Source organism: Dromaius novaehollandiae, chromosome 6 (assembly GCF_036370855.1).
Source record: "Dromaius novaehollandiae isolate bDroNov1 chromosome 6, bDroNov1.hap1, whole genome shotgun sequence".
In the NCBI taxonomy this organism is placed as follows: Eukaryota; Metazoa; Chordata; class Aves; order Casuariiformes; family Dromaiidae; genus Dromaius; species Dromaius novaehollandiae.
This window is the reverse complement of record NC_088103.1, coordinates 14,110,064-14,135,492: the sequence shown is the minus strand read 5'-3', so window position 1 is coordinate 14,135,492 and position 25,429 is coordinate 14,110,064. Positions and strand designations below refer to the sequence as shown.

The following is a 25,429-nucleotide window of genomic DNA, read 5'->3' as shown; positions in this document are numbered from 1 at the left end:
ACCTGCATTTGTATTCATAGAGCTTTGAAAATTGCCACTGAGGTGCATTTATAGGTGTGGGGTTTTGGGGCATTGTTCTGGCAAATGTGACAGATAGATAGAGTGATTGCTCTTTATCTTCTCCCCTGTCTCCTTTATGTTCTTTCATAGTTTGCTACAAGTATAAGCTAAGTAAGTTTGTTTTTCCTTCTGTTAATGTGTTAAAGAAAGAGACAAAAAGCTGCATTTTTACCAGGTCAGTACCAAGCTAGAATACTTGTAACTGTTTAATAGTAGGCTTTTCTGATCAGAATTGCACTAATATGGTCACAAGTGCTAGCCTTTCCACAATGCAATCTTGTGAATGATTATGTTATTAAAAAAAAAAAAAAAAAAAAAAAAAAAGCCAAATCACATGCTTCCCTTTAGGAAAAATTCCTTGGCATATGGCCTATGTGGTGTCATAACTAGTAAACAAGCTTGAAGATGCTAATAGAGTAGCTCTAGTAGCATAAGCAAATAAGGAACGATCACTGTGCTACAGCAGCAACCCTAAACATGGTGCTTTTAATGTGGCCTTATAAAAAAAGATAGATAAAGCATCTCAGATCCCGGGGGAGGAGTGACCTATAATTAGCCTAATTGGCCACTGGATGTCAGTAGCCTGCCACAGAAATAAAACTGCAAGCCCAGGTTTTCAGGTTGCAGAAAAGGTGGTTATTCAAGTTGATTTATTTTTTTTCTCCCTAGTATTTGCTTCAGGCATAATATATCAATTGTTTGTTTTGTTTTTTTTAAAAAAGAAAAAGTGTCTTGCAAAATACACTTTGAGACAATAACTATGTAGCATATGAACAGCCCCCCAAAATTTAGAACTTTATCTTAGCATCATATTAAAATATTCTGCTGATGAGATTAGAAATCTCATATTGAATATGTATACAGTAATTTTGCTTGTGTTAACTGCTACTTGCACTATAACAAGACCAGGTACTTTGCAGTAACCTCTTTCCCACATGGCAGGGTTGTTGGAGGGAGAGAGGGGGAGAGAGAGGGAGAGGAAGAGACAGATGAAGAGAGAAAGGGAGACAGAGAAAAACAAGGAGACAGAGAGAGAGAGGGACATAGGAAGACAGGGACAGAGAGAGGGACAGAGGGGGAGAGGGACAGAGACAAAGAGACAGAGATAGAGAGGAAGACAGGGACGGTGAGAGATGGAGACAGGGAAAGACAGAGACAGACAGGGACAGAGAGACAGGAAGAGAGACAGAAAGAGACAGAGGAAGAGAGAGAGAGAGACAGAGAAGGACAGGGAGAGACAGACAGAGAGGAAGAAAGGGACAGAGAGACAGAGAGAGACAGACAAAGAGGGAGAGACAGAGAGGAAGACAGACAGGGAGAGACAGAGACAGAGAGAGAGATAGGGAGACAGGGACAGAGAGAGAGACAGAGACAGACAGAGAGACAGAGACAGACAGAGAGACAGACAGACAGGAAGACAGGGACAGAGAGAGAGAGAGGAAGAGACAGAGAGACAGGGACACAGAGAGAGAGAGAGGAAAACAGGGACAGAGACAGAAAAAGACAGAAAGAGAGAAAGACAGAGAGAGACAGAGGAAGACAGGGACAGAGAGAGAAGAGACAGAGAGAGGCAGAGAGGAAGGACAGGGAGAGAGAGGGGGACAGAGAGAGACAGACGGACAGAAAGAGACAAAGAGAGAGACAGAGGGAGAGAGAGAGACAGAGGGAGAGACAGGGACAGAGACAGACAGAGAGGAAGACGGACAGACAGACAGGGACAGAGAGACACAGACAGAGACAAAGAGATAGAAAGAGAGAGAAAGAGGGAGACAGACAGAGACAGAGGAAGACAGGGACAGCAAGAGAGAGAGAGAGAGCAAGAGAGAGACAGAGAGAGAGAGAGAGATGGAGGGAGACAAAGAGGAAGATGGACAGTGAGAAAGACAGAGAGACAGACAAAGACAGGGACAGAGAGACAGATACACGGAGAGACAGAGAAAGACAGAGAGACAGACAGAGAGAAAGACAGAGAGACAGAGACAGAGACAGACAGAGAGGAAGGACAGGGACAGAGAGAGGGAGACAGAGAGAGGGAGAGACAGAGAGACGGGGAGAGAGAGGAAGACAGGGACAGAGAGCGAAAGAGAGGAAGACAGAGAGAGATGGAGAGAGACAGAGAGGAAGACAGGGACAGAGAGAGAAAGACAGAGACAGGCAGACAGACAGGAAGGACAGGGACAGAGAGAGAGAAATAAAGAGAGAGAGGGAGACAGAGAGAAAGACAGAGACAGAGGGAAAGAGAGAGGGAGGAAGAGAGAGCAAGAGAGGGAGAAAGAGAGAGGAAGACAGAGACAGACAGAGGCAAAGAGATGGAAAGAGTGAGGGAGCAAGAGGGAGAAAGAGAGACAGAGGAAGACAGACAGAGAGAGGAAGACAGAGAGAGAGGAAGGACAGGGACAGAGAGAGACATAAAGAGACAGAAAGAGACAGAGAGAGAGGAAAAGAGAGAGAGGGAGAAAGAAAGACAGGAAGACAGAGACAGAGAGAGAGAAAGGGAAAGAGAGGGAAAGATAGAGGAAGAGAGAGAAGAAGAGGGAGGGAGGGAGAGAGAGATGGAGAGAGAGGGATGGAGAGAGATGGAGAGAAACAGAGGAAGACAGCGACAGAGGCAGACAGAGAGGTAGCACAGGGACGGACAGAGAGAGACAAAGATACAGAGAGAGGCAGACAGACAGGACAGAGAGAGAAAGAGAAAGAGAGAGAGAGATGGAGAGAGAGAGAGATGGAGAGAGAGAGAGATGGAGAGAGAGAGATGGAGAGAGAGAGATGGAGAGAGAGGAAGATGGAGAGAGAGAGGAAGACGGAGACAGAGAGACAGAGAGACAGACAGAGATGGAAAGAGAGGGAGAGAGAGACGGAGAGAGAGAGAGACAGAGAGGGGAAGAGAGGGACAGAGAGAGAGGAATATAGAGAGAGAGACAGATGGAGAGAGACAGAGGAAGACAGGGACAGAGAGAAAGAGAGAGACAGGCAGGAAGGACAAGATCAGAGAGAGACAAGTAAAGAGACAGAGAGGGAGACGGAGAGAGACAGAGCAAGGGAGAGAAAAGAGAGAGACAGAGAGAGAGAGAGGGAGACAGAGGGAGAGAGAGAGAGCAAGGGAGAGAAAAGAGAGAGACAGAGAGAGAGAGATGGAGAGAGAGAGAGAGGAAGACAGATGGAGAGAGACAGAGAGGAAGAGAGGGACAGAGAGCGACAGGCAGACAGAGAAGAAGGACAGGGACAGAGAGAGAGAAAGACAGACAGAGAGGGACAGAGAGAGAGGGAGACAGAGAGAGGAAAAGACAGGGTGAAAGAGAGCAAGAGATGGAGAGAGAGACGGAGAGAGAGGAAGACAGGGACAGAGAGCAAAAGAGAGGAAGACAGATAGAGACAGACAGAGAGAGAAGGAAAGAGATGGAAAGAGAGCGGGAAAGAGAGAGGGAGAAAGAGAGAGAGACAGAGAGAGAAAGACAGGGACAGAGAGAGACAGAGAGGAAGACAGACAAAGACAGAGAGGAAGGACAGGGACAGAGAGGGAGACAAATAAAGAGACAGAGAGAGAGAGAGATGGAAAGAGAGAGAGGGAGAAAGAGACGGAGAGAGAGAAAGGGACAGAGACAGGAAGACAGAGAGAGAGACAGAGATAGGGAAAGAGAGAGGGAGAAAGAGGGGGAGAGAGGGGGAGAGAAAAAGAGAGGGAGAGAGGGGGGAGAGGGGGAGAGAGAGACAGGGAGAGAGTCAGGGAGAGAGAGAGACATGACAGAGATGGAGAGAGACAGAGGGAGAGAGAGATAGAAAGAGAGAGGAAGAAAGAGCAAGAGAGAAAGAGAGGAAGAAAGAGAGAAAGAGAGAGAGGAACACAGATAGAGAGAGGGGGAAAGAGATGGAAAGAGAGGGGGAAAGAGAGAGAGACAGAGAGAGGAAGACAGAGAGGAAGACGGACAGAGAGAGAGAGAGGAAGACAGAGAGGGAGACAGATGGGGAGAGAGAGGAAGACAGGGACAGAGAGCGAAAGAGAGGAAGACAGAGAGATGGAGAGAGAGAGAGAGGAAGACGGGCAGAGAGAGAGAGGAAGACAGAGACACAGACAGAGACAGAGAGGGAAAGAGATGGAAAGAGAGAGAGCGGGAAAGAGAGAGAGGGAGAAAGAAGGAGAAAGAGAGAGACAGAGAGAGACAGAGAGGAAGACAGACAGACGAAGACAGGAAGGACAGGGACAGAGAGAGAGACAAAGAGACAGAGAGAGAGAGAGACAGAGACAGAGGGAAAGAGAGACAGAGGGAAAGAGACAGAGAGAGACAGAAAGAGAGGGAGAAAGAGACAGAGAGAGAAAGACGGACAGAGAGACAGGAAGACAGAGAGAGAGACGGAGATAGAGACAGAGAGGGAGGATGGAGAGAGAGAGAGGGAGAGAGATAGGGAGAAAGAGAGAGGGAGAAAGAGGCAGAGGGAGAGAGGGAGGGGAGGGGAGAGAAAGAGGGAGAGAGGGGGAGAGAGAGAAGGAGAGAGGGAGAAAGAGAGGGAGAGAGAGGAAGACAGATGACAGATGGAGAGAGACAGAGGAAGACAGCAACAGAAAGACAGACAGGCAGACAGAGAAGCACAGGGACAGACAGAGACAAAGAGAGAGAGAAAGAGAAAGAGACAGAGAGGAAGAGAGAGAGAGGAAGAGATGGAGAGAGAGAGAGGAAGGCAGGGACAGAGAGAAACAGGAAGACGGGGACAGAGAGACAGAGAGAGATGGAAAGAGAGGGAGAAAGATGGAGAGAGAGAGACGGAGAGAGAGAGGAAGACAGGGACGGAGAGAGAGAGGAATTCAGAGACAGAGAGAGACATGGAGAGAGACAGAGAGGAAGACAGGGACAGAGAGAGACAGACAGGCAGGCAGACACAGGAAGGACAAGGATAGAGAGAGACACAAATAGAGGGAGAGAGAGAGGGAGAGAGCAAGAGAGAGAGCAAGGGAGAGAAAAGATAAAAAGAAAGAGAGAGATGGGGAGAGAGAGGAGGACAGGGACAGAGGAAGACAGATGGAGAGAGACAGGAAGAGAGGGACAGAGAGAGAGAGACAGAGGAAGGACAGGGACAGAGAGAGAGAAATAAAGAGACAGAGGGACAGAGAGAGACAGAGGGAAAGAGAGAGGGCAAAAGAGAGCAAAGAGATGGACAGAGAGGGAGAGAGATGGAGAGAGAGGAAGACAGGGACAGAGAGAGACAGAGAGGAAAGACAAACAGATGGAGAGAGAGAGAGAGGAAGACAGGGATAGAGAGAGAAAGACAGAGGCAGACAGAGGAAGGACAGGGACAGAGAGAGAGAGACAAAGAGACAGAGAGGGAGAGAGAGAGGGACAGAGAGAGAGGGATGGGGACAGAAAGAGAGAGAGAGAGGAAGACAGGCACAGAGAGAGAAAGAGACAAAGAGAAGGACAGAGAGAAACAGACGGACAGAAAGAGAGAGAGAGAAAGAGGGACAGAGACAGAGGGAGAGACAGAGAGGAAGATAGGGACAGAGAGAGACGGAGAGAGGGGGAAGACAGGGACAGAGAGAGGCAGAGACAGTGACAGAGAGAGAGAGACAGGAAGACAGGGACAGAGACAGGAAGACAGGGACAGAGACAGGAAGAGAGAGAGAGAGACAGAGGAAGACAGGGACAAAGAGACAGAGAGAGAGAGGAAGGACAGGGACAGAGAGAGAGACAAATAAAGAGAGAGAGAGGGAAAGAGACAGAGAGAGAGAGAGAGACGGAAAGAGAGAGAGGAGGATGGAGAGAGAGAGACAGAGAGAGAGAGAAAGACAGGGACAGAGACAGGAAGACCTAGAGAGACACAGAGATGGAGAGAGAGACAGAGGGAAAGAGATGGAAAGAGAGAGGGAAAGAGATGGGAAGAGAGAGAGGGAGAAAGGGGGGAGAGAGAGGGAGACGGAGAGAGGAAGACAGAGGAAGACAGAGAGGAAGACAGAGATGGAGAGAGAGAGGAAGACAGAGATGGAGAGAGAGAGGAAGACAGATGGAGAGAGACAGGAAGACAGATGGAGAGAGACAGGAAGACAGCGACAGAGAGCAGCAGACAGACAGGAAGCACAGGGACGGACAGAGAGAGACAAATAAAGATACAGAGGGGGGAAAGAGACGGAAAGAGAAAGAGAGAGAGATGGAGGGAGAGAGAGGAAGACAGGGACAGAGAGACGGAGAGGAAGAGAGAGAGAGATGGAAAGAGAGAGGGAGAGAGAGACGGAAAGAGAGAGACAGAGAGAGAGAGGAAGACAGGGACAGAGAGAGAGACAGACAGAGGCAGACAGACAGGAAGGACAGGGACAGAGAGAGAGAGAGACAAATAAAGAGACAGAGGGAAAGAGACAGAGCAAGAGAGAGAAAAGAGATAGAAGGAAAGAGAGAGACGGAGAGAGAGAGGAAGACAAGGACAGAGACAAAGACAGAGAGATGGACAGAGAGAGGAAGAGAGGGACAGAGAGAGACAGAGGCAGACAGAGAGGAAGGACAGGGACAGAGAGAGACAGAGGCAGACAGAGAGGAAGGACAGGGACAGAGAGAGAGAGAAAGAGACAGAGAGGGACAGAGAGAGAGGGAAAGAGAAAGGGAGAGAGAAAGAGAGGGTGAAAGCAAGAGAGACAGAGAGAGACGGAGAGAGAGCAAGACAGGGACAGAGAGAGACAGAGGAAGACAGACAAAAACAGATAGAGAGATGGAGAGAGAGGAAGACAGGGATAGAGAGACAGAGGCAGACAGAGAGGAAGGACAGGGACAGAGAGAGAGAGAGACAGAGAGGGACAGCGACAGAAAGAGACAGAGAGGAAGACAGGGACAGAGAAAGGGACAGAGAGAGAGAGATAGGGACAGAAATAGAGAGAAAGAGGGAGAGACAGACAGAAAGAGGGAGAGAGAGAGGAAGACAGGGAGAGAGAGAGAGGAGAGAACCTTCTCTCTTGTCTAGCATCACACCTCAAAAAAAAAAAAAAACAGATAGAGAGAGATCTAAGATTCTTCCATAACCTCCTCTCTTTTTAGTCTGTCAGTGTACGTAAGGCATGCTCCAAGTATGCCTAATAAATCCTTTGCAGGACTCACAAGAGGGAATGTTTTAATTCTTAAAACATGGTTGCAGGTGTGGAGAGCCAAAACTGTCACAAGTGTAGGGCACAAGTTCTGAGGAACTGCCTGCTCTACATAAAATCTCAGGTGCTGAAGAGGATTAGATGGGGTATTTTGGCCTGTTCTCCTAAATTTAGCAGCCTAATGGTGCTGAGTGCAACTTGGAATTTAGGGGTTTAAATATTCACTTGTAATGCTGAACGCTTCTTTTCACTGGAACCAGACTGACCTCAGCTTGCAAAAAAACAAAGTTGGTCTTGTATATTTTTTTCCCCTTAGAACTAGGGAGTGCAGGAGCTGGACATCAACCACAGTGGAAACTAACCAAATTACCTAATATTCTGTGCTCAGCTCTGCTTTGATTGAAGTCAGCAGTAGACAAATTAGACCTTAAATTATCATTTTGAGGAAAAAATTATAGCAGGCAGTACATTCCTTCCTATAAGCTCTCTGAAAAACATCATTCAGAAATAACTTTCACTGGCTGTTTCCTATATGAAATACATACTGCCTCTGCTAAAAATATGCATTAACAAACAGGATGTTCAGCACATTGAGATTCACTTGTAATTTTCAACATGTGATTAAGCTAAAATGTGTTTATTGTTAGAATTGTAGTGGAAAGCTAAACAAATCAGCTAATTAAAGATATTGGTGGTTTGGGGGCTTTTTTGTTTGTGCTATTCTTTGCCTTCCTATCATACCCATACAGCTCACAGCTGGCAGAGGAGCCAGACTGGAAAAGCAATCTTTTTTCCTCTAGCATGAGTTGTTCCAGCTCTTTCTGAGGCTGGGTACACTTGATTTTATGCCTAAGATCACAGTTTTCATTTTAACAGGTGTGTGTGTGTGTGTGTGTGTGTGTGTGTGTCTGTGTGTCTGTGTCTGTGTGTGTCTGTGTCTCTGTGTGTGTGTGTGTGTGTGTGTGTGTGTGTGTGTGTCCGTCCCTTCAGTACTGTTACCAAACAGCATGAGGTCCTGACTTACCCTTTTTTAACTGTGTTACAAAATAAACAATACCAGTCATTCATTTGTAGAGAGCATCATGGAAATGCTATGCAGCCCTCTGTTAAGGATAACAGTGGCAGTCATGGCTCTCCAATCAGTGGGAAGCTGGAAGGCATCTTCTTTAGCTGCAACACTGAGTTTAACACTGGGAAGCCACCACAAGATTCACCTTACGGAAGATACAGGTTTGAGATTGCAGCTGAAAAACTCTTCAACCCAAATACTAACTTGTACTTTGGAGACTTCTACTGCATGTACACAGCCTACCACTACGTCATTCTCGTTATCGCCCCTCTTGGATCACCGGGAGACGAATTCTGTAAGCAGCGCCTTCCTCAACTAAATATAAAAGATAATAAATTTCTGACCTGCAATGAAGAAGATGGTGTAATGGTTTACCATCATGCCCAAGATGTTATTTTGGAAGTAATTTACACTGATCCTGTGGATCTCTCTCTTGGCACAGTTGCAGAAATTACTGGTCACCAACTAATGAGCTTGTCTACTGCAAATGCAAAGAAAGATCCTAGCTGCAAGACCTGCAATATCAGTGTTGGACGTTAAAGCTTCCCTTATTACTTAGGAGTCTTCAAACCTCTCTTGTCCATTTCCATAGTCAGACAGTCTCTTCAGAAGCATGCACATGCCGCTGTCACCAAAAGCAAACGAGTTTTCAAAATCTTCAATAGCATTTTTAGTATTTCTTCTCTCCCTCTTTCCCTTCTGTTCCCCCAATGCTTTAAATGATTAGAAGTCCTGGATTTCTTTCTGGCAACCATTTATACCTAGATGCTGCAAAAATTGTTTTCTGTTTCTTGCCAAACATAACAAAAAATCCTATATAAACTGCTTTAGCAAAATAAAAATAACGGCTTATAAACGGTGTTTAAATATGCATTCATTTTAACTACTGAACAAATACTGGGATAACTCCAAACAGCATGAAAGGTTGTAATTGCAGCATGATTTAAATCTCAAAGCCTAGAAATGTCAGCACTTCCAACGTGTTGTTTGACAGTGTTATTTATGTTATTTATATTAGCTTACTGAAAACAGAAACTGTGTCTCGACATAATAAATATAATAGAAAAATATTTTATTTGTACTGTTGTATAAAATATTATACAATCATATAGAATATATAGATTACATTTTAATATCAATTGTATACATGTCATGAAATCATTTTCCCTTATCAAAGATGTAGTTTGTAAACTTCAAATAGCTCTGTATCTGTTCCTGTTGCTCTAGATGACTTTAATTAAAACAGATTTACGAAGGAGACCATTCTGATTCATAAAAGCTAAGTTATAAATTATTAAGTCAGTACACTGAAACAACAAATCTCAGAGAAATAAAAATTTCTTTTTTTAGTGGTCATACTTTTTCCTCCAAATTACTTGAAAATGTGTATTTTTTTCAAAAACATGCTGAACCACTACATACAATATAAATACAAACATGGTTGGTACGTAATAGGCTTTATAAAATGAAAATTTTCTTACCAATATAGAAAACAGGTTGCTTATACTATGTGATCAATACAAAATGACAGGTAAAGCAAAAGACTAAACATGATTCAACTTATTCCACTCTTTTTTAAAGTTTTCTGTTCCTTCCCTCCTTTATGTCTGGACTAGGTATTTCCCAGAATCCCTGCTTCTGATTTCCAGTACAAAAATGCTGATAATCCTTCTGTTTATAGACTGCTTTTCACACAAATGGTCTAGCACAAATAGTGAAAAAAAAACCCTCCATAATATTACAAAGTGTAGTGCTCTGAAATTTAAGAAAGATGCATAATTCCAATGGAAAAATAGCTTTTTTATAATCTTGTTTTTTGTAAACAATAAGTCTAGCGTTCCTCACCAAATAACTATGACACTCAATTATATACCGTGTACTTTATCTATCCAAAATATCTTAGCATAATGCAATAATCTAGTCTTGTTTTCATATAGATATGTGGCAATTTGTAACACAGGAAATACTTCAACATTTAACAAAGTGCATGCTTCTAAACAAGCTTTGGTAGTTAGAAAAGCAAATGTTATAGCATCAGGCAAAATAAAGTGCACAGTTTAATACAGAAATAAAAATGAGCATGTAGTTGATCTATTTACTGAATTTTAAGCATCATAAGCCAGGTCCTGTAAACCATAGCAGAAAAGGACAGCATCCAGTACCTTTGTTTTACCTCTTCCTGGTAAACTGTATCTGTTTTGTTTTCCACACACTTTTTCTCATTTCTAAAAAAACAATAGTTGCATTTGGCAGTCATTTTCCTTCTTTTTTTTTTTTTTTTTTTGCATAGGCAGCATCACTTTGCTCTGCTCCAAGAATTTTAGTCCAAATTCTGGCACTGGCTCTGTGTATGCACCTTCCTTTGAAGCTATTGGAATTGAATGGCAACTCTATCTTGACAGACTGTTTGTTTGCTTAAGCTGATGTTGCTTTTAAACTAGTAAATCAGCACACTGAGAACTGACAATAGTTGTAAATTTAATGTTAATTAATTCTTGTAGGAAATGTGTGGCACATTACTGTATACTAAGATATAGTAAAAACCAGGAGAGCATTTCCTCACACTTTTTTAAAGTAAAAGCAGGGCAGACAGAGGGTCTGCAATACTTCAGTGTCCTTTTAATTTCTAACATTTTCACAGTGCACTTCAAGGCTTTTTCAAAAGGAAAAAAAATAGATTATAGTCCACTCACCCGTGCTTAATATTCTTGCATATTGCTGTCCTCTCTCATCCCAGCGAGTATAATTGGTAAAGTGCATCAGAATCTCAGTGTGTCAAATAATTGTGCAGCAGACCAAGACCTGTTAAATTACTTCCTTTTTTTTTCTTTTTCCCTAGTGAGAACAATACCACTGCATTGCACTCATTTCAAATCGTTTTGGAGACATCGTGCTTACTGATGAGAACCTCTAAGAGCCTGATTTTGGCTTTTGTGTGCTTGTATTCAGAGTACTCCTCTGCCATTGGTACCCGATCTTCTTTTTGTGGACTCCTATGAAAAGCAAATAAAAGTGCCATCACTTTTATGTCTGTCTAAGATGAGAAACAGCCTTTAAAATTATTTCTGCAACAATTAATGAGGTTTGTGTTGGATTTGTTTTTAACTGTGGATGACTACAGATAACTTGACAGGACCAAAACTCTAATAAACAGAAATAAGGACAGGATAAAAATACTTAATTTTTCATAAACCAGGTAATTTTCTTTCTTGTCAGCTATTTAAATGCAACTCCTTCATTCTAAAATATGGAGAGAAGCTATTGCATAGAGCTTTAAAAACTGTTACCAGTATACCACATGCCCTTACCTTTGCAATTTTCAGCAAATGAGCTTACTAAATGAAGGGAGGAGGATAAAGAAGTCAAAAAATAGCCAGTACTTATGGGTGAAAGAGACAGTGGCTTCTGCTTATGTATTTGGCCTTAAGAACATGGCCCAACTGTCAAGAGTAGTCCCTGCAGATTGGTATCTTCAGAAGGACTTTTTAGCAGACTCCCTTCAACTCAGAAAAGGTCTGGTCTGACAGCCTGGATGGTTTATCCCCATTACAGACATGTCCTGAGAGATCCCCAGCACTGGCAGCTCCTCAGGGATGCCCGCATCCTGGAGGAACTAAGCAGGGAGAGGGGCATCTCCACAGAGACCAGATGCCTCCACATTATCTTCCAGACCCTGGCTGCAGCTTCTTTGGCCATCACACATGAGAATACCTGCCCTACTATAAACAAGCACGTGGCTACATAGGCGAACAAAGGGGAACATTTGTCAGGAGAGAAAGGAGACAGCATTTGTCAGTTTGGCTACTTACCTTCCCGTCTGTTTATAGAATTGTTCCTCAAACTCTCTCAGAGCTTTGCGAAGCCTTTTCTTATCTGCTCTTGTTTCTCTGAGATGTTCAAGTAGAACAGGCCTGCAAGAGAGACAAGAACATTAAACCCCCATGCCTGGAAGCAGTATAAAAGCTGTGGGTCTGTGTTATAAGCAGTCTGCTGCTCTGGGCCACAGCTGGCAGGGATCTCAGTGCCCCAAGGAATTCCACCACGTCCCTCCACATATGAATATAATTGGCTGTACCATCAGACATGATAAACAGTTGTGCTCTTTACCTTTTATTAGTACTGTTTTTTTCCCCCCTTCTAATAAAGTGAAGGCAGAGAATCTATTAAAAAAAAACTCTGTGAGGAAAAGCTTTCAGGACCGAGTCTTGTTAGTGGTCTCAATTCCACCTGGAGTTAATGGAGTTGACAGGGCGCAGCATCTCATAGGAGGCATTTTGCATCTCTGTAACTGAATAAAGTCAGTGCAATATCAACACTGAAGACTTGCTCCTAAAAGCAGCTGCTACTATGCATTACCAGGATTCAGTGGAACTGGTACTGGTAGCCAGAATCAACTTTTCTGGATGGCATATTTTAGCTGATATTTGGAGGATAAGGTGGTTTTTTTTTTTAAGCAGTAAAAGAATTCTGTTATATCCAGCTGGTATTTTTTTCATATTAACACAATGCATAGAAATGTCTCCATAGAATTTGTGAGCATAATATTGCACATATATTTGAGTTACATGGGGAAAAAAAATGACATTTTTATTTTCTCTCAGTTTTGGAAGAGCCTAGTCAATTTATGCATGTATGAAACACCAATGAAAACACAAGGAAAATACAACATCCAATAAGCTATGAGAACATGTCTGTTCCTAGGATGCATATTCTTAAACAAATTTCAGGCTGAGCGATATCAGCCCATGTGTACCTTGCAACTTGTCTCATGCTGAAATTTCTCACCTGAAATTCTTAAATACCAATCAGGAGGAAGTTCTTGTTTTGTTTTTTTTTAATGGAGAGAGCTGCTGGACTGGAGTGGGGGTTATTATATTTTCTGGGCATCCAGACACTAATAGTCTTATGCAAGGAAGAAACTGATTTTACACACACTGAAAAGTCTCACATGTGACAATGTAATGCTTGATCCTTCACTGAGATCACCTGTTACTGCTGGTGGGAAAGCCATTGTCTCTGAAAACATTTTTGCACAGTGTCAAGTTAACTCATACAATCAATCACAATGCATATTTAGGAGCAGACTATGCTGCCTGGCTGAACTGTTTAATGATGTGCCATTATGTATTATCTACTTCTCTATATATGTGGTTATTTCTCTTATCTGTTTATATTCCTTCACCTTTTCTCTATGGATTTGACACAGGCTCATTTGAATGAATATCTCAAATCAGAGGTATGCTGACCAAGTAACAGGCATTCTCTGCCTCTTTTCTCCCATAAGAAATCATTGGACTATTTCTTTGGTTTAGAATACCTTAATGCAGTAAGTATGGATCATGCTTAATTTACAAATTCTACATAAAAAATTCTTAAAAAAAGACAAAGCTCACATTGTTGCCTCATGTAAATTGGACATAGACAAGGCTGTTTGTCTGAAAACTTTCTTTTCATCCAGAGGTGAAACATATGCAGGCTCACTCTCCTCCTGTGAGTAACAAAGGTGCTCATCGACAGGAAGGCAAGATATTGGACTGGATGATAACTCATGGCTGCTTTGAGAATGGTCCTCATCTGTGTCTTCCTCCTCCTGCTTGCAAAATGTAAAGCATTATCAAATTAGTTGTTTACATTACAACACCAGCAATTAATAGGCTGAATAATAAATTAGAATCTTGCCTCTTGGATGTATTCACCTAAACAGATCATAAATATTAAAAGCTCTACCTAGGTTTGAGACTGTTCATGGGAACCTTATGGGGCTCACTGAGTTACTGTGTATTACTCAACATTACTGAACACAACAGAAGCTGGCCCTGTTTCTGAGTAGCTCTAGCGATCAATTTACTGTTCCTTCAAAGGCTTTTATAACTAGTAAAGGTTTAGAGAACACTCTCCATTTATGCAAGCACCACAGTCTTGCTGGAACTGGTTGTACACCTCACGTACCATCTAGTGTTTACATTATGTCCAAAAATTAAAGCTATAACATGAGCTAGAGGCAGAGATTCTACAATTGGTTTTATAGCCACAATTGTTATCTACCAAAACAGAATAATATTGCGGTCTTCCCCAAATTTGTACATCCACAAAAGAAAAGTTGGGCTTTTGAAACTATAGCTTACACAGAAAATTCCATGGACCGAAGCTCCTTCCAAGCAAGGGAAATTCAGCTAGATTTTGAAATGAAGTGTGGATGTGCTTGTGTGTGCATGCTTATGCGTGTGCAAAGATTTAGACTGGAATTTTTTTAAAAAAATCTGAAGCTCCACTGAAATCCAAAAAGACAAAAGAGCATACCTTTTAAAATCAGCCCAGCCTCAATTACTCTATTCTGTACAAGTCTCTGTGATATTAATATTTTTGTGATAGAGACACAATAATTAACTTAAAAACAGCCAAATTCCACTACCTCTACTCTCATTCAGTGAGACTAGTACTATTACATTACAGTGACATATTATTAATCAAAGTATTGCAAATGATCTCTGTGCTACATGATTAATAAAAGCATTTTCAACAAACATATAGAAGATGATAGATACAGTGACAGTAGAGTGTTTTATGAAAAGAGAGAGGTTTCATTTTGTGTTGGATATGTTAGTCATAATAGGAAACTAATGCCAGCCTTTTATCTCTTGCCCAACCATTTGAACGGATTGCCTCACAAACTGTTGCATTACGTTATGACCTCTGGCATGCTTGGCAGTTTATACAGAGCATTTGCTCTATTTGAAATATCAGCCGCCTGTTTTAAACCCATGAACAGATTCTTCAAATATCACTAATTATATTGCCACCAAACAGGTACAAACCAAACGGCATATAGGATGTCTTCTTGACAAAAGACATGAATTCCTTCCAACTTACAATTGTTGTGATCAAAGATGGCGTTGCAAGAAGTTTCTTGATAATTCTGTATCTGTCATACAGAGGCTTCATAAGACTCTTTTCTTGTTTAGTTACCTAAAAAGAAATCATAATAAAATACACTCCTCTAGAAGAGAAAACAAACAAACAAACAAAATCTCTTCTCATTTGCTCCTGTAAAGCTGAGAAGAGTTTGGCCTCGTGTGTTTTGCTTCCATAGGTATTCCAAGGCAACTGTAGTATGATCCATAGAAGCAGTCATGTATTTCTGAATTGGAAAATGCAAGCCTGTTTTCTAATGGAAAGTATACAAAGTGGAGTCGTCACTTCCTCAGGCCGTTCCATCCAGGCAGAGGGTAAACTATCCAAAATAGTAAACTATTCAGTTCTCATTCTGAAGATGCTAATACAGTCTGAAGGTACTTCCTCCACTGTGCATTGCACTGGTATCTCACATACTGTAATAATGGAAACAGCCTAGGTACAGTAACATGATACTCTGCCGAGGCCAGTATATTCAGCGTCCCAGCAGGATGGAGAGCTCTGACGATATAGCTACCCAGCCGCAGTGAGCGAGCTGGCCCTGCTGTGCACATCCCTCCCTGGCATTGCATTCCACTGTCAGGACAAACCTCTTCATTTAGTTTGCTCCATTATGCACTTGAGTACTAGAAGTATTGATTTGAAGAAGAATATTAGTTTAGATCGGGTATTAAGAGCCTGATCCAGCCAAAAGTATTTGCAAATACAAAAGTACCATTAACCTCATGGAAGCTACTTATGCAGTAGACCAACTTACTGTATTATGGAAAAAAGAGCAAATCCCACAAGAAAAACAGAACAACATCCTGTTCCTAAATGATTAAATGTCAACACAGGATCATTTGAAAACTAAGTCCACCATCAGCCTCTGCTCCTCAACTTGTTTCTGCCCATCTGTCCCCACTGGGGACAATTTCACTGCCTTTGGGAACTCCAGTTGCTCTACTGCATTGAAACACACCTGCACATGCTCAGATGAATGAATACAGGGCAGCTTTGAAGAGATACAGTCTGGCTGACAGTATGGACAATAGTCGACAGTTGCTCAGAAACAGAGAAAGAGCTGGAGATCGTGCACGTGTGAGCTTCTCCGGCCAGCGAAGGGCCCAGCAGCTCTCTCTTCCCTGGGTCCCTCCAGCTCTGAGCTTGGCACAGAGCCTGCACTTGCAACTGAACCTGGGCCTCACTGTCTGGCTGCTCTTGCTGCATGCAGGCTCTCCACCCCTTTCCCAGAGGAAAATACATGAATACAGATAAAAAGATTAAATTTTGCTCCTCTAAGATACGTGATAATTCAAGTAAGTAACTCAGACTGTGAGGCAATCTCTAGATTGCTTATTTTTTCCTAATAGCAAAAGGTGTAAAAGTCTTGCCAAGTAGGTATCTAACTTCATTTCTCTGCTTTAAATTCCGAGCTGTCCCTGAACTTTCTGTGACCTTAGGTCAGAGCTGTTGGGCAGATCTGGGATTGCTTCCTCGCCCCTTTTTGTCACAGATTAGTTCTTTCCTTATGCAGGTAGCATCTGCTGCTTCTGCATTGGAGCTGCTTCTACTTCAGTAAGAAACAACCCCTCTGAACCCCATGCTACAAAAGCATGCCCTATTATTCTCTTTTCTATCTTTGAATCTTCATGTCTCTTTTACCTTTTATATAGGACTAATAACTCATTTTCTTTTTTTTTCTGTTTCTTAGAAAATACCATTGCTTCATACCCTTCCAATTTATTCTCTCTATCCCTCATCTATCATTCCAAGTCCACAGAGGATAGACAAAAATCATTTTATCCAAGATGCAGAGAGATCAGATTCAGATTGTGATAATCTTTAAGAACCAACATATTCTTGTACACACATGCTCATGCTGCTCCCCTCTTCCTCCACCTCAACAATTACAAGTCAGAAACAGAGAGAGTCATATGAATACAGACATTCATAGAAGTCAAACAGGAATTCCTCCTCAGTTGCTGATAGACAGATTTTCAAATCATGGTATCATCAATGGTGGCAATTTTTTGTTTTGTACCTCCATTTCTTATGCAACAGTCACAAATGTGTATGCCTACTCACCAACGAATTCCCTTTAATATTGAGTCCTTGAAAGGACTGTAATTAACAGTTTTAAGTGCTGCTATGAAATAAAGGAAAGCACAGATGATAAGTCATTTCATTTTTGTATTTCAAATCTCAGATTGTGCCCTGTAAACCTTTCACAGCTGCTGAATATTTTAACCTTTCGGATGTTGTAGCATGATATTACAAGACTGATTACAGAAACCAACAATTACAATAGGCATGAGCCAAGTCTACTGTGGATATATAGTCCTTAGTCTTTATCATCCAAATCTGCAACTTTCACTCATAAAGAGTGATACAGGGCCAGTGGAAACTTGCTTTTTTACTTTATTTTTTAAAATACAATCCAAATTCATGAGTTTCAAGGAATAACATTTATATCTGAAGGTTATTTTGAAATTACTAACATTATGTTAATCATAAAATTCATCCAAATATATTTAATATGTGATTTCAAAACTATTTGTTAGAGAAATTATATCATTTTAAATTTATCTGTCTTTCCATGGTATACTTACAGGTCGTCCATGAATATTCTCAAAATATAGTAGACATTTCTGAAGACTGATTTTTTCCAAAGTCATTTGCTTTTTTGTCATATCCTATTTAAAAAAGTTATTTATAAGATTATGAGTCAGGATTTCATGGCAAGGGTACAGATAGGTATCCATTTAATAATCTATTCCCCACAAATAAATAGTAATACTGAAATTCTGTTTCTGCCCACACTGAGGCCAATGGGGTTTGGCATTGACTTAGCAAGAACAGGATCCAAATTTATATATGAATGCAGTTTTAAATGAACCACAAATACACATTAATGGGATATTGAAAGAACAATTGCACCCTTAGCTGGGAAGTTTCCAACGGTAAAAACTGTGGTCTGATTCAGTAAGGCAGTGATCTTCATGAGCTGCAGGATCAGAGTCTATATTTGAAAAATTATTCTGGGCATACTGGTTAACAGAAAGACTAAACAAGGTTTTTTGCTTGAATAGCAAAGCCATATTGCATGTACATGAGGAGTATTTCATGGCTTGGGTTTTGGGGAGGAGAGCTCTGGGCAAAAGACAACACCAACATATGCGTAGAAGGTGCTGGTATAGAGGTCCCACAGATAGCAGTGCAGTGTTTTCCCAGAGCATTTTCCAAATTTTATTAGGATAACATGATTAGCTGTAATCACTGAAAACTAAAGAAATACTTGTCTCATTCCCTCTTAAGGAAAAATCTATAAATGGCAGCTAGATGTTATTAACCTACATTTGACAGATCAGTTCGTAGATCACTGTATTCCTCCCTATACATTAAATATGATTTTGTTGTTACATATGAAAAGAACAATCATTCTAGACACAATACTCAAAAATTTGCGGAAATCCAGAGAGAGCATGCCTCAGCTTTTTAACTATTCATCCAAAAAGAGAAATAGATTTGTCTTGGCCAGTGACAGATACACAACAGAAAGTTTCAACTATGCAAACAGCGGAGACAGACAGATGTGCGCACGCACGTGAACACACACACACACACACACACACACACACACACACAGTGGAATGACAGATCTGCAGTGAAACGCCTAAATATTCAACTACTGTGATACCATGGTTAACACACCATAAAAGCTGAAAAAGGTGCTATCTCTAAAATGAGAGGGAAAAACAGTCTGATCAGCCAGCAGGAAATTATGGCTGGATGCTGTGCCTCTGTCGAACTGCTGCAGAGAGGCTGCAGAAAAGCGCAGCGCTTCGCTAGTGGTGGTGGCAGACGTGGGCTCTTCCCACGTCGCACCCTCCTCGCTCTGCCGGGCCAAACACCCAGCACCAGGCAGGCTGGGAGGATGGGGATCCTGCTAAGTGGGGTTCACAAGAGAAGCAGTTTAGTTCTGTTCCAAATCCCAATAAAAATCTCAGTACCACAAAGAGGAAAGTTGATTTTTTGACAATAATTTGTCAGTGCTGGTGATCAATCAATAAATTTGTAGGTGTCTGCTGTCGAGAACACACTATTTAACTGGTGTTTCTCTCCTCTCCTTTTTCCTTCTTTCCAAGAAGATCTGTTCCTGACACTTGAGCATTTTATCTGGGTCAGAATAGCAGGGAACACATGGAGCTAATGTAATTTTTCACAGTCTCTGCCAGATCACCCCAGATCTATAGTCATTACAGCCAAGTGTTCAAAGCTTTTGGAGGAGAGCTCAGCCACCACGATGAAGTGATGTGAAAAATGATGGAGACTGGGCAGGGGAGGCATTGCCTTTCTGCAGAAAGTCAATCACTCTTCTTTTTATTGCCAACTCACATAAGTATATTTAATAATTAGCCTCTACTTTTTAAAAATATAACAAACATAGCATTTCTACCCGTCATATCAATCCCTGCTCTCCTAACATCAAAGGACAGCCCTGCTATTAACTTCAGCAGGAGCAGAACCCTTTCGTCTGTTGCCTAAACACAAGAGCACTACAAAACCACTAACAGCATTTTGTCCTGAATGTTTGCATGAGTTAATTGCTCTAAAAATTATCTGCCATTCACGTTAAGAGAGAACCTGCTATCTAGAATTTAGGTGCATTATAAAACAGCTAGCTGTTCTATCTGCTGCTAGTTCTGCAATTAATACAAGGATAATTCTTTCAAAAACTATTAAGCCTGAAGCAACTGAGTGGCTAGTAGTAAACAGGGAGCGATCATTAATATTGATTTTACACATGAGAAACAATCTCAAGAGGGCTAAGCATTTGGACCTATTTTATTAGCTCTTTTCATTAGTAATCTCAAGGCAGGCTTATATTCAACTAGGCTCAACATTGCTGACAATTTCAAAATCAAAGGAGGCAGGTGGAAACACAAACTACAGAATTGGCTAGGACATCTTAGGACTGTAGGCTGAATATAACAACATGAAATTCAATGCTAATTAAATAAAAACACTGCTTCATAGCCAAGGAAAGGAGGGACCAAAATGGGTCAATAACCAGAGGACAGATAACCGAAAGCAACCAGTCTGAGAAAAGCCTTGGGAGACACACTGCAAAACCTCAAACTACATATAAGACAAATGTTTGCCAAGTATATAATAATAATAATAACAATAATAATGCTAATGCATATAACACTAAAGAAGTAGTTTGGTTTTCATAACTTGGGACAAAGACACACAAAATACTATGTACTGCTGTCTTCATCACAAGTCCGTTCCCCTAATCATTATGCCTTTTATGTCAGCTCTTGTCTTTGCACATAGAAAATACAAAATCTGAGGACAGACAGTAAGACGGCGGGGACTGGAAGAAGGGCCTCGCCACGGGTCGGGTGCTCGGGCTCCCCGCCGGAGGGGCCCCGCAGCCCCCGGGACGCTCGGGGCAGCTTTGCCAGCCGGGCCGGGCAGGCGCGTGGTGCTGCGCCAGCTCACTGCAGCCGCGGCCCTGCCTGGCTGCCGCCCGGCTCTGCTCGGCGAGGCAGCGTTTGCCAGGGCATCACAACTGCAAACAGAGCTGCTTCTCCTCCTCCCTGTGACTAAGGCGGCAATAACATCCCCAGCCATTAAACATTCAGCTTGGTTTAAATATCAGGAGGGCTTTTTTTTTAAAGTAATAGAATCCAAGCTGTGTTTATTTGCCTTTGAGTTCCTGATCTTTACATTTACATTCTCAAGCTTTTTTTCTGCACCCTTGCAGCTAAAAATGGACTGTCCGAGGTGAACTGCTAAAGCGGTCACCAGCTCCCAGAGACTTGCAATGCGCTAGTGACACTGACAGGAATAGGTGGTCATCCGTTTCTGGGTTACTGAATCATTCACTAGCCAATTTCAATTTTCTCTGGATTTTTCTCATTGAATAACTGTACTCATAAGCCTTTTGGGGGGAGAGGGCATTTTGTTCTGAAAACCATACTCTTTGCTATTTCACATTGAGATTTTGTGGTTTGGCCTCTTTAAACATAGCAGGTGTTTCATGATTTTATACCCCTCCTGTTTGTCCCCCCTTCTCCACCTTTTCTTTCTTTTTTTTAGGATGACCATTGAATAACTGATGAACAAAACGGCCCTTAAAGAGATTCTACTAAAACCGCACGTTCTGTGATGCACGACTCCTATTGTCAGCTCCTAACAGTCATCCGACTAGTTCCCAAACCCGGTGTCACAAGTCTCACTGAACACTGCACTCTGCACCTTTCTTAATGACAACTGTCCTCTCGTTTGTACTCCAGCAGGGCCTGAAGGCTTCCCACAGCTGAGGCCCAGGCCCTTTAGGGCAAGAGCTGCACTCTCTTGTATGGAACACTATCCTTCCCGGAACAGCTAGAGCTTGAAAAAAGATTTAGCTACCATTTAGTTGATTATCAATGTAGCTCACATTCTGGTACAGGATTTAAAAGTTATATACAAAATAAAATGGTTCAGTTCAAAATTATGATCTACACCAAAGATATGTATAGCTGAAAAGTCTTTGATCTTTGCTCTAACCAGCAGACATCCTTGATTCATTTTGTATCAGTGTTGTAAACCTCACTCTCCTCCAGAAGTCCAGAATGACTCGCAATTAAAAATCAATCGTTTTAATGTTAAATAACTTAAGGACCAACTAAAATATCTCATCTTGAAATAGATCAATTTAACTTCCTATTATTCTTTTTCAAGCCTCTGTTCCATTGCAGTTTCATATAACTATTATCAAACAGCAGAGTTAACCAACAGAAAATTCTTTCAACTCAACTTTTCTTCACATGAATACAAAAAGAAAAGAAAATGGGCAAATGAATCTTTAAAAATATTTTAAAATATTAATTTGTGCAAACATTTAATTTACAATACAGAGTTCTCTGTGAGAATCTTTCAGGATAGTGCTGCCATTGCATAGAATTAGGAAGTTTTCTTTCAAAAATCAAGAGAATTCCAACTAATCGAAAAGTGAGTAGGACAAAGAACCACAACCAATTTACGCTTATAAGATTGTTCTTCTGGGGCAGGGGTTCCTCACTGATGTCTATTTTGGTGTCATCTGATCTTACTCCTTGCCTAATAACAATTTTTTTAAAAGCTGAAAACATTAGTTCTCAGGAATATATACACAGGTTTCATTATTTCATTGTTGTTTGCTTTTTTATAAAGGAGTTCTGTTTGGGAAACATTTAACTTTTTCCATGTCAGGTGTTGAAAAGGTGGTTTACAGAACAATTTAAAAGGTCAGTCATGTACGCAGAGCTGAAAAATCTCAGCTACAAAAGCACAACGTAGTTGTATGGAGTTCTAATTTTTATACACTAATTGGTTATTAAGAATCAAGAGTAAAAGCAAACAAACAAAAAATTAAAAATTACCTCCGTTGGTTACTTTCTGCTGTTGAAATCTACCCCAAATCATTTTTTAGTGTTAGGTGTTGTAGCACAGTTTAACATTTTGTTCTTCTTCACTAATCCTTGTCACTCTCACTCCCCCCTTTTCCTTTCAACAGCTGATGTCTCAATGTTAGATTTCAGGTACCTCTGGGGATTGTCTTGGCTATATAGCAGCAGGCAAAGCTGCATCATTTGACAGTAAAAATAGTATAAAACTATCTTTTTATGCACAATACATATTGCAGAACAACAGCTTCAGACAGATCCTAAAATGTGTCAGTATTATGGAGGTACAGTAGAATTTTAAAATATGTACTTGTTTGAAAATAAAAATAAATTGCCCAACCAAACAAGCATGTTTCATGGGACATGAAACCCTCTCCTAAATGCAGAACAGTAATTGAGAATGCAGAAGAGCAGGAGCAATATCAGCACAACTAAATGCACAAGATGAGAAGGGCAAAACAGTCCAGCTGACTGTGCTCTCCGTGTGATCTCAGTGCAGTGCTATCGACTGGCCAGAGGCTTTCAGATTCCTCTAGTGAGAGGAGGCCTTTAATGACAAAATAACTGCAATTTTATCCACAACACCCAGCACATTTTCATAACACCTCTGGCTTCAGAAACATCTGGAAGGGATGCACCAAACAGTTCTGCTGGTTTACACTAAATTCACAGTTCCTCCTGTTCTACCAAGGAGGCACCTACGGGTCCTGCGCAGGAACCAAAGCTGAGGTCACCATCTGCTATTGACTGTCTGGCTGTATTTGATCCCTGCTGTGAAAGGACTGAGCAAAACGCACCCCTCCACACTAGCCAGGACCAGCTGAGTCTCTGTTTCAGCGTATGGCGTGGGAGCCAGAAAAGCCTCCCAATCCATCCCCAGTCAGTTCTCTGGGAGCCTGAGAGTGCAAGGGAGGCCAGCAGGCAGAACTAAGTCCTGCCTGGGCCAGTAAGCAGTCTGGTGTGCATGGGACTTCTAGCTCTAATTTGCTGGAGAAGTAGTCTTGGTCCCCTGTTCCCACTGCAGCTCCTCAGATAGAATAGCACAGAGGCTAGTATTAAACACAAAGTCACTGCCACGAGCAAGCCTTGGGCTGACACAGAGCTGACACTTCAGGAACATTTTTAGCCACATAGTTTCTGTGGACTCAAAATAGGATTGCTTTTGCTCTGTCACCATCTTTGATAGACTGGAATATGTACTTCGTATGCACATAATCTCAAATTGACAGGTTTCACCAGCTCTTAGCAAATATGCATCTCTGCGCAAAATGCACTCAGCACTGTTTGAAAACACCTCTTTTTCTGTGCAACTCTTCACAAAAAAAAGATCACTTCAGAAAACTGCACCAGGGTTGCTATCTTGTCAGAGAGAAAATGCACAGCAGTGCCAGAAGGTAGTATGAATGCACACCCCCAAACCTATTTCTGCCTCAGAGGATAAAGTTCTGAAAGAAAAAGGCACACTTGTTCGCTTGAAATACCTTTAGAGTCTCAGGAAGGTTAAAGTGTTGTCTTTTCTCCTTTAATCGTCTCAACACACTGTCCATGGTTTCTTCTACTGAGGGAGCCGGTTCCACGCTTGCTGCCTCCTGCGTCCCAGTCTCTTTAGAGATCCCAGTGCTTTCACAACGATCGTTTCTTTGGGGTGCTCTAGAGGTGGAGTTTTGCTCTTCTGACATTCTGAGTTTCAGCTCTGAAAGATAAATTATTTGGCAAGAAAACATTTGAGAAATATTTGCAAAAAAGTTTCCTCTGACAGTATAAGAAAAAAACATCCACACTTCTTGCACGGACTTATTATCATACCACAACAGTTTAGGAAGGTAACTCTGCTTCACCTCAACACCTAGCATGTGAAGTGGTGTGCCAAGCTCTGCTGCAGAGCCTGCCGTGCTGGCTGCCACCCCGCTGCAGTGGGCACAGCCACGTGCTGCCGGTTTGAATAACCAGCCCCGCTCTTCACTAGCACAAGCTAAACCATAGCCCTCCTTTCCAGAGGCCGCTGTGCCATCTCGGCCAGGCTACCGCTGCCGGCAGCTCTGCCTCTCCATGGAGCTGGCTCTGACATGGAGAATCAGCCACTTAGTTTGAATAATTTCCCTTGTCAGAACAGCACCTGAGCAGCGCTGCCTAAGACACAGATGTCCCAGGGTGTCCCAGCTTCCCAGTCAGCAGCCCGCCTGGATGTAAGAAAGTATATACGGGCATCTTAGCTTGACACGAAGCCAAAGGCCCGGGAGCTTTAGGGAGCTGCACAGAGCAATGAGGACATTGAATTAAGGTCTGAATTAGCTCCCGTAAAACCAGGATTTGTTCCTTGCTTATGGCTGACTGGAGAAGGACCTTGGGCAGGGCAGTAGATTACTGGCTCCAAACATGTTAAATTTACTGAAATCAGTGCAGAAACAGTAATATAATTTTTAGCTGAGATGGTCTAGGGATACAGGCCAGGTTTGTTGGCAAAAGTAATAACTTTTCTTAAACTATTAGAGCTAGAAAGGACGGACAGGGCTTAGGGACCTTGAAGGAGAAGCTTCAAGCACTTGAAAGTGTTTTTCTCTTTCAGTCGCACCTATCTAGTGGATGTCATGGATCTTTCCTCACCTAAAATCAGTGTCATTATTCAGGATAACAAAATCAAGGGTGTTCACAGGATTGAGACATTTTGGGTATGAAGGTGAATTTGATCTATGAAAACTAAACCAACTGGACTGCCAGAGTTATACTGGAGTTGGAGTTACAATTTTCAGAAAGTTAAATATGTAGTTTGGCCATGTCCTCTCATTTGCCCTTCTTGGATTTATAACACAAGGTTCGTGGGTGGGGGGGGGTGGGGGGGAAGTCTAGCAATTATGCTGCCTAGCATTTAAAGGAGGGTTTTCCAGAAGAAATTCACTGAAAGACGAGTTA

General features: G+C 42.0%; 2 protein-coding genes across 15 annotated transcripts in view; one reads left to right on the top strand and one right to left on the bottom strand.

Annotated features, from left to right (window-relative positions):
* PHYHIPL (phytanoyl-CoA 2-hydroxylase interacting protein like) overlaps window positions 1-9,542 on the top strand; it is a 66,952-nt gene extending 57,410 nt beyond the window's left edge. For all 5 annotated transcript variants that reach the window (XM_026122488.2, XM_026122480.2, XM_026122465.2 and 2 more), the window contains exon 5: window positions 8,192-9,542. In XM_026122488.2, the coding sequence (XP_025978273.1) occupies window positions 8,192-8,726 (535 nt within the window). In that variant the 3' untranslated portion in view covers window positions 8,727-9,542. The remainder of the gene's footprint in view (window positions 1-8,191) is intronic.
* A 906-nt stretch (window positions 9,543-10,448) lies between these two features.
* FAM13C (family with sequence similarity 13 member C) overlaps window positions 10,449-25,429 on the bottom strand; it is a 147,591-nt gene continuing 132,610 nt past the window's right edge. For 4 of the 10 annotated variants that reach the window (XM_064513717.1, XM_064513715.1, XM_026122435.2 and 1 more), the window contains 6 exons: window positions 24,001-24,212; window positions 17,690-17,773; window positions 15,057-15,152; window positions 13,580-13,779; window positions 11,996-12,097; window positions 10,449-11,179 (listed from right to left, as the gene is read on the bottom strand). In XM_064513717.1, the coding sequence (XP_064369787.1) occupies window positions 11,056-11,179; window positions 11,996-12,097; window positions 13,580-13,779; window positions 15,057-15,152; window positions 17,690-17,773; window positions 24,001-24,212 (818 nt within the window). In that variant the 3' untranslated portion in view covers window positions 10,449-11,055. Of the gene's footprint in view, window positions 11,180-11,991; window positions 12,098-13,579; window positions 13,780-15,056; window positions 15,153-17,689; window positions 17,774-24,000; window positions 24,213-25,429 lie in introns of those variants that run through there. The other 6 variants (XM_064513720.1, XM_026122428.2, XM_026122444.2 and 3 more) reach the window with 4 other exon arrangements.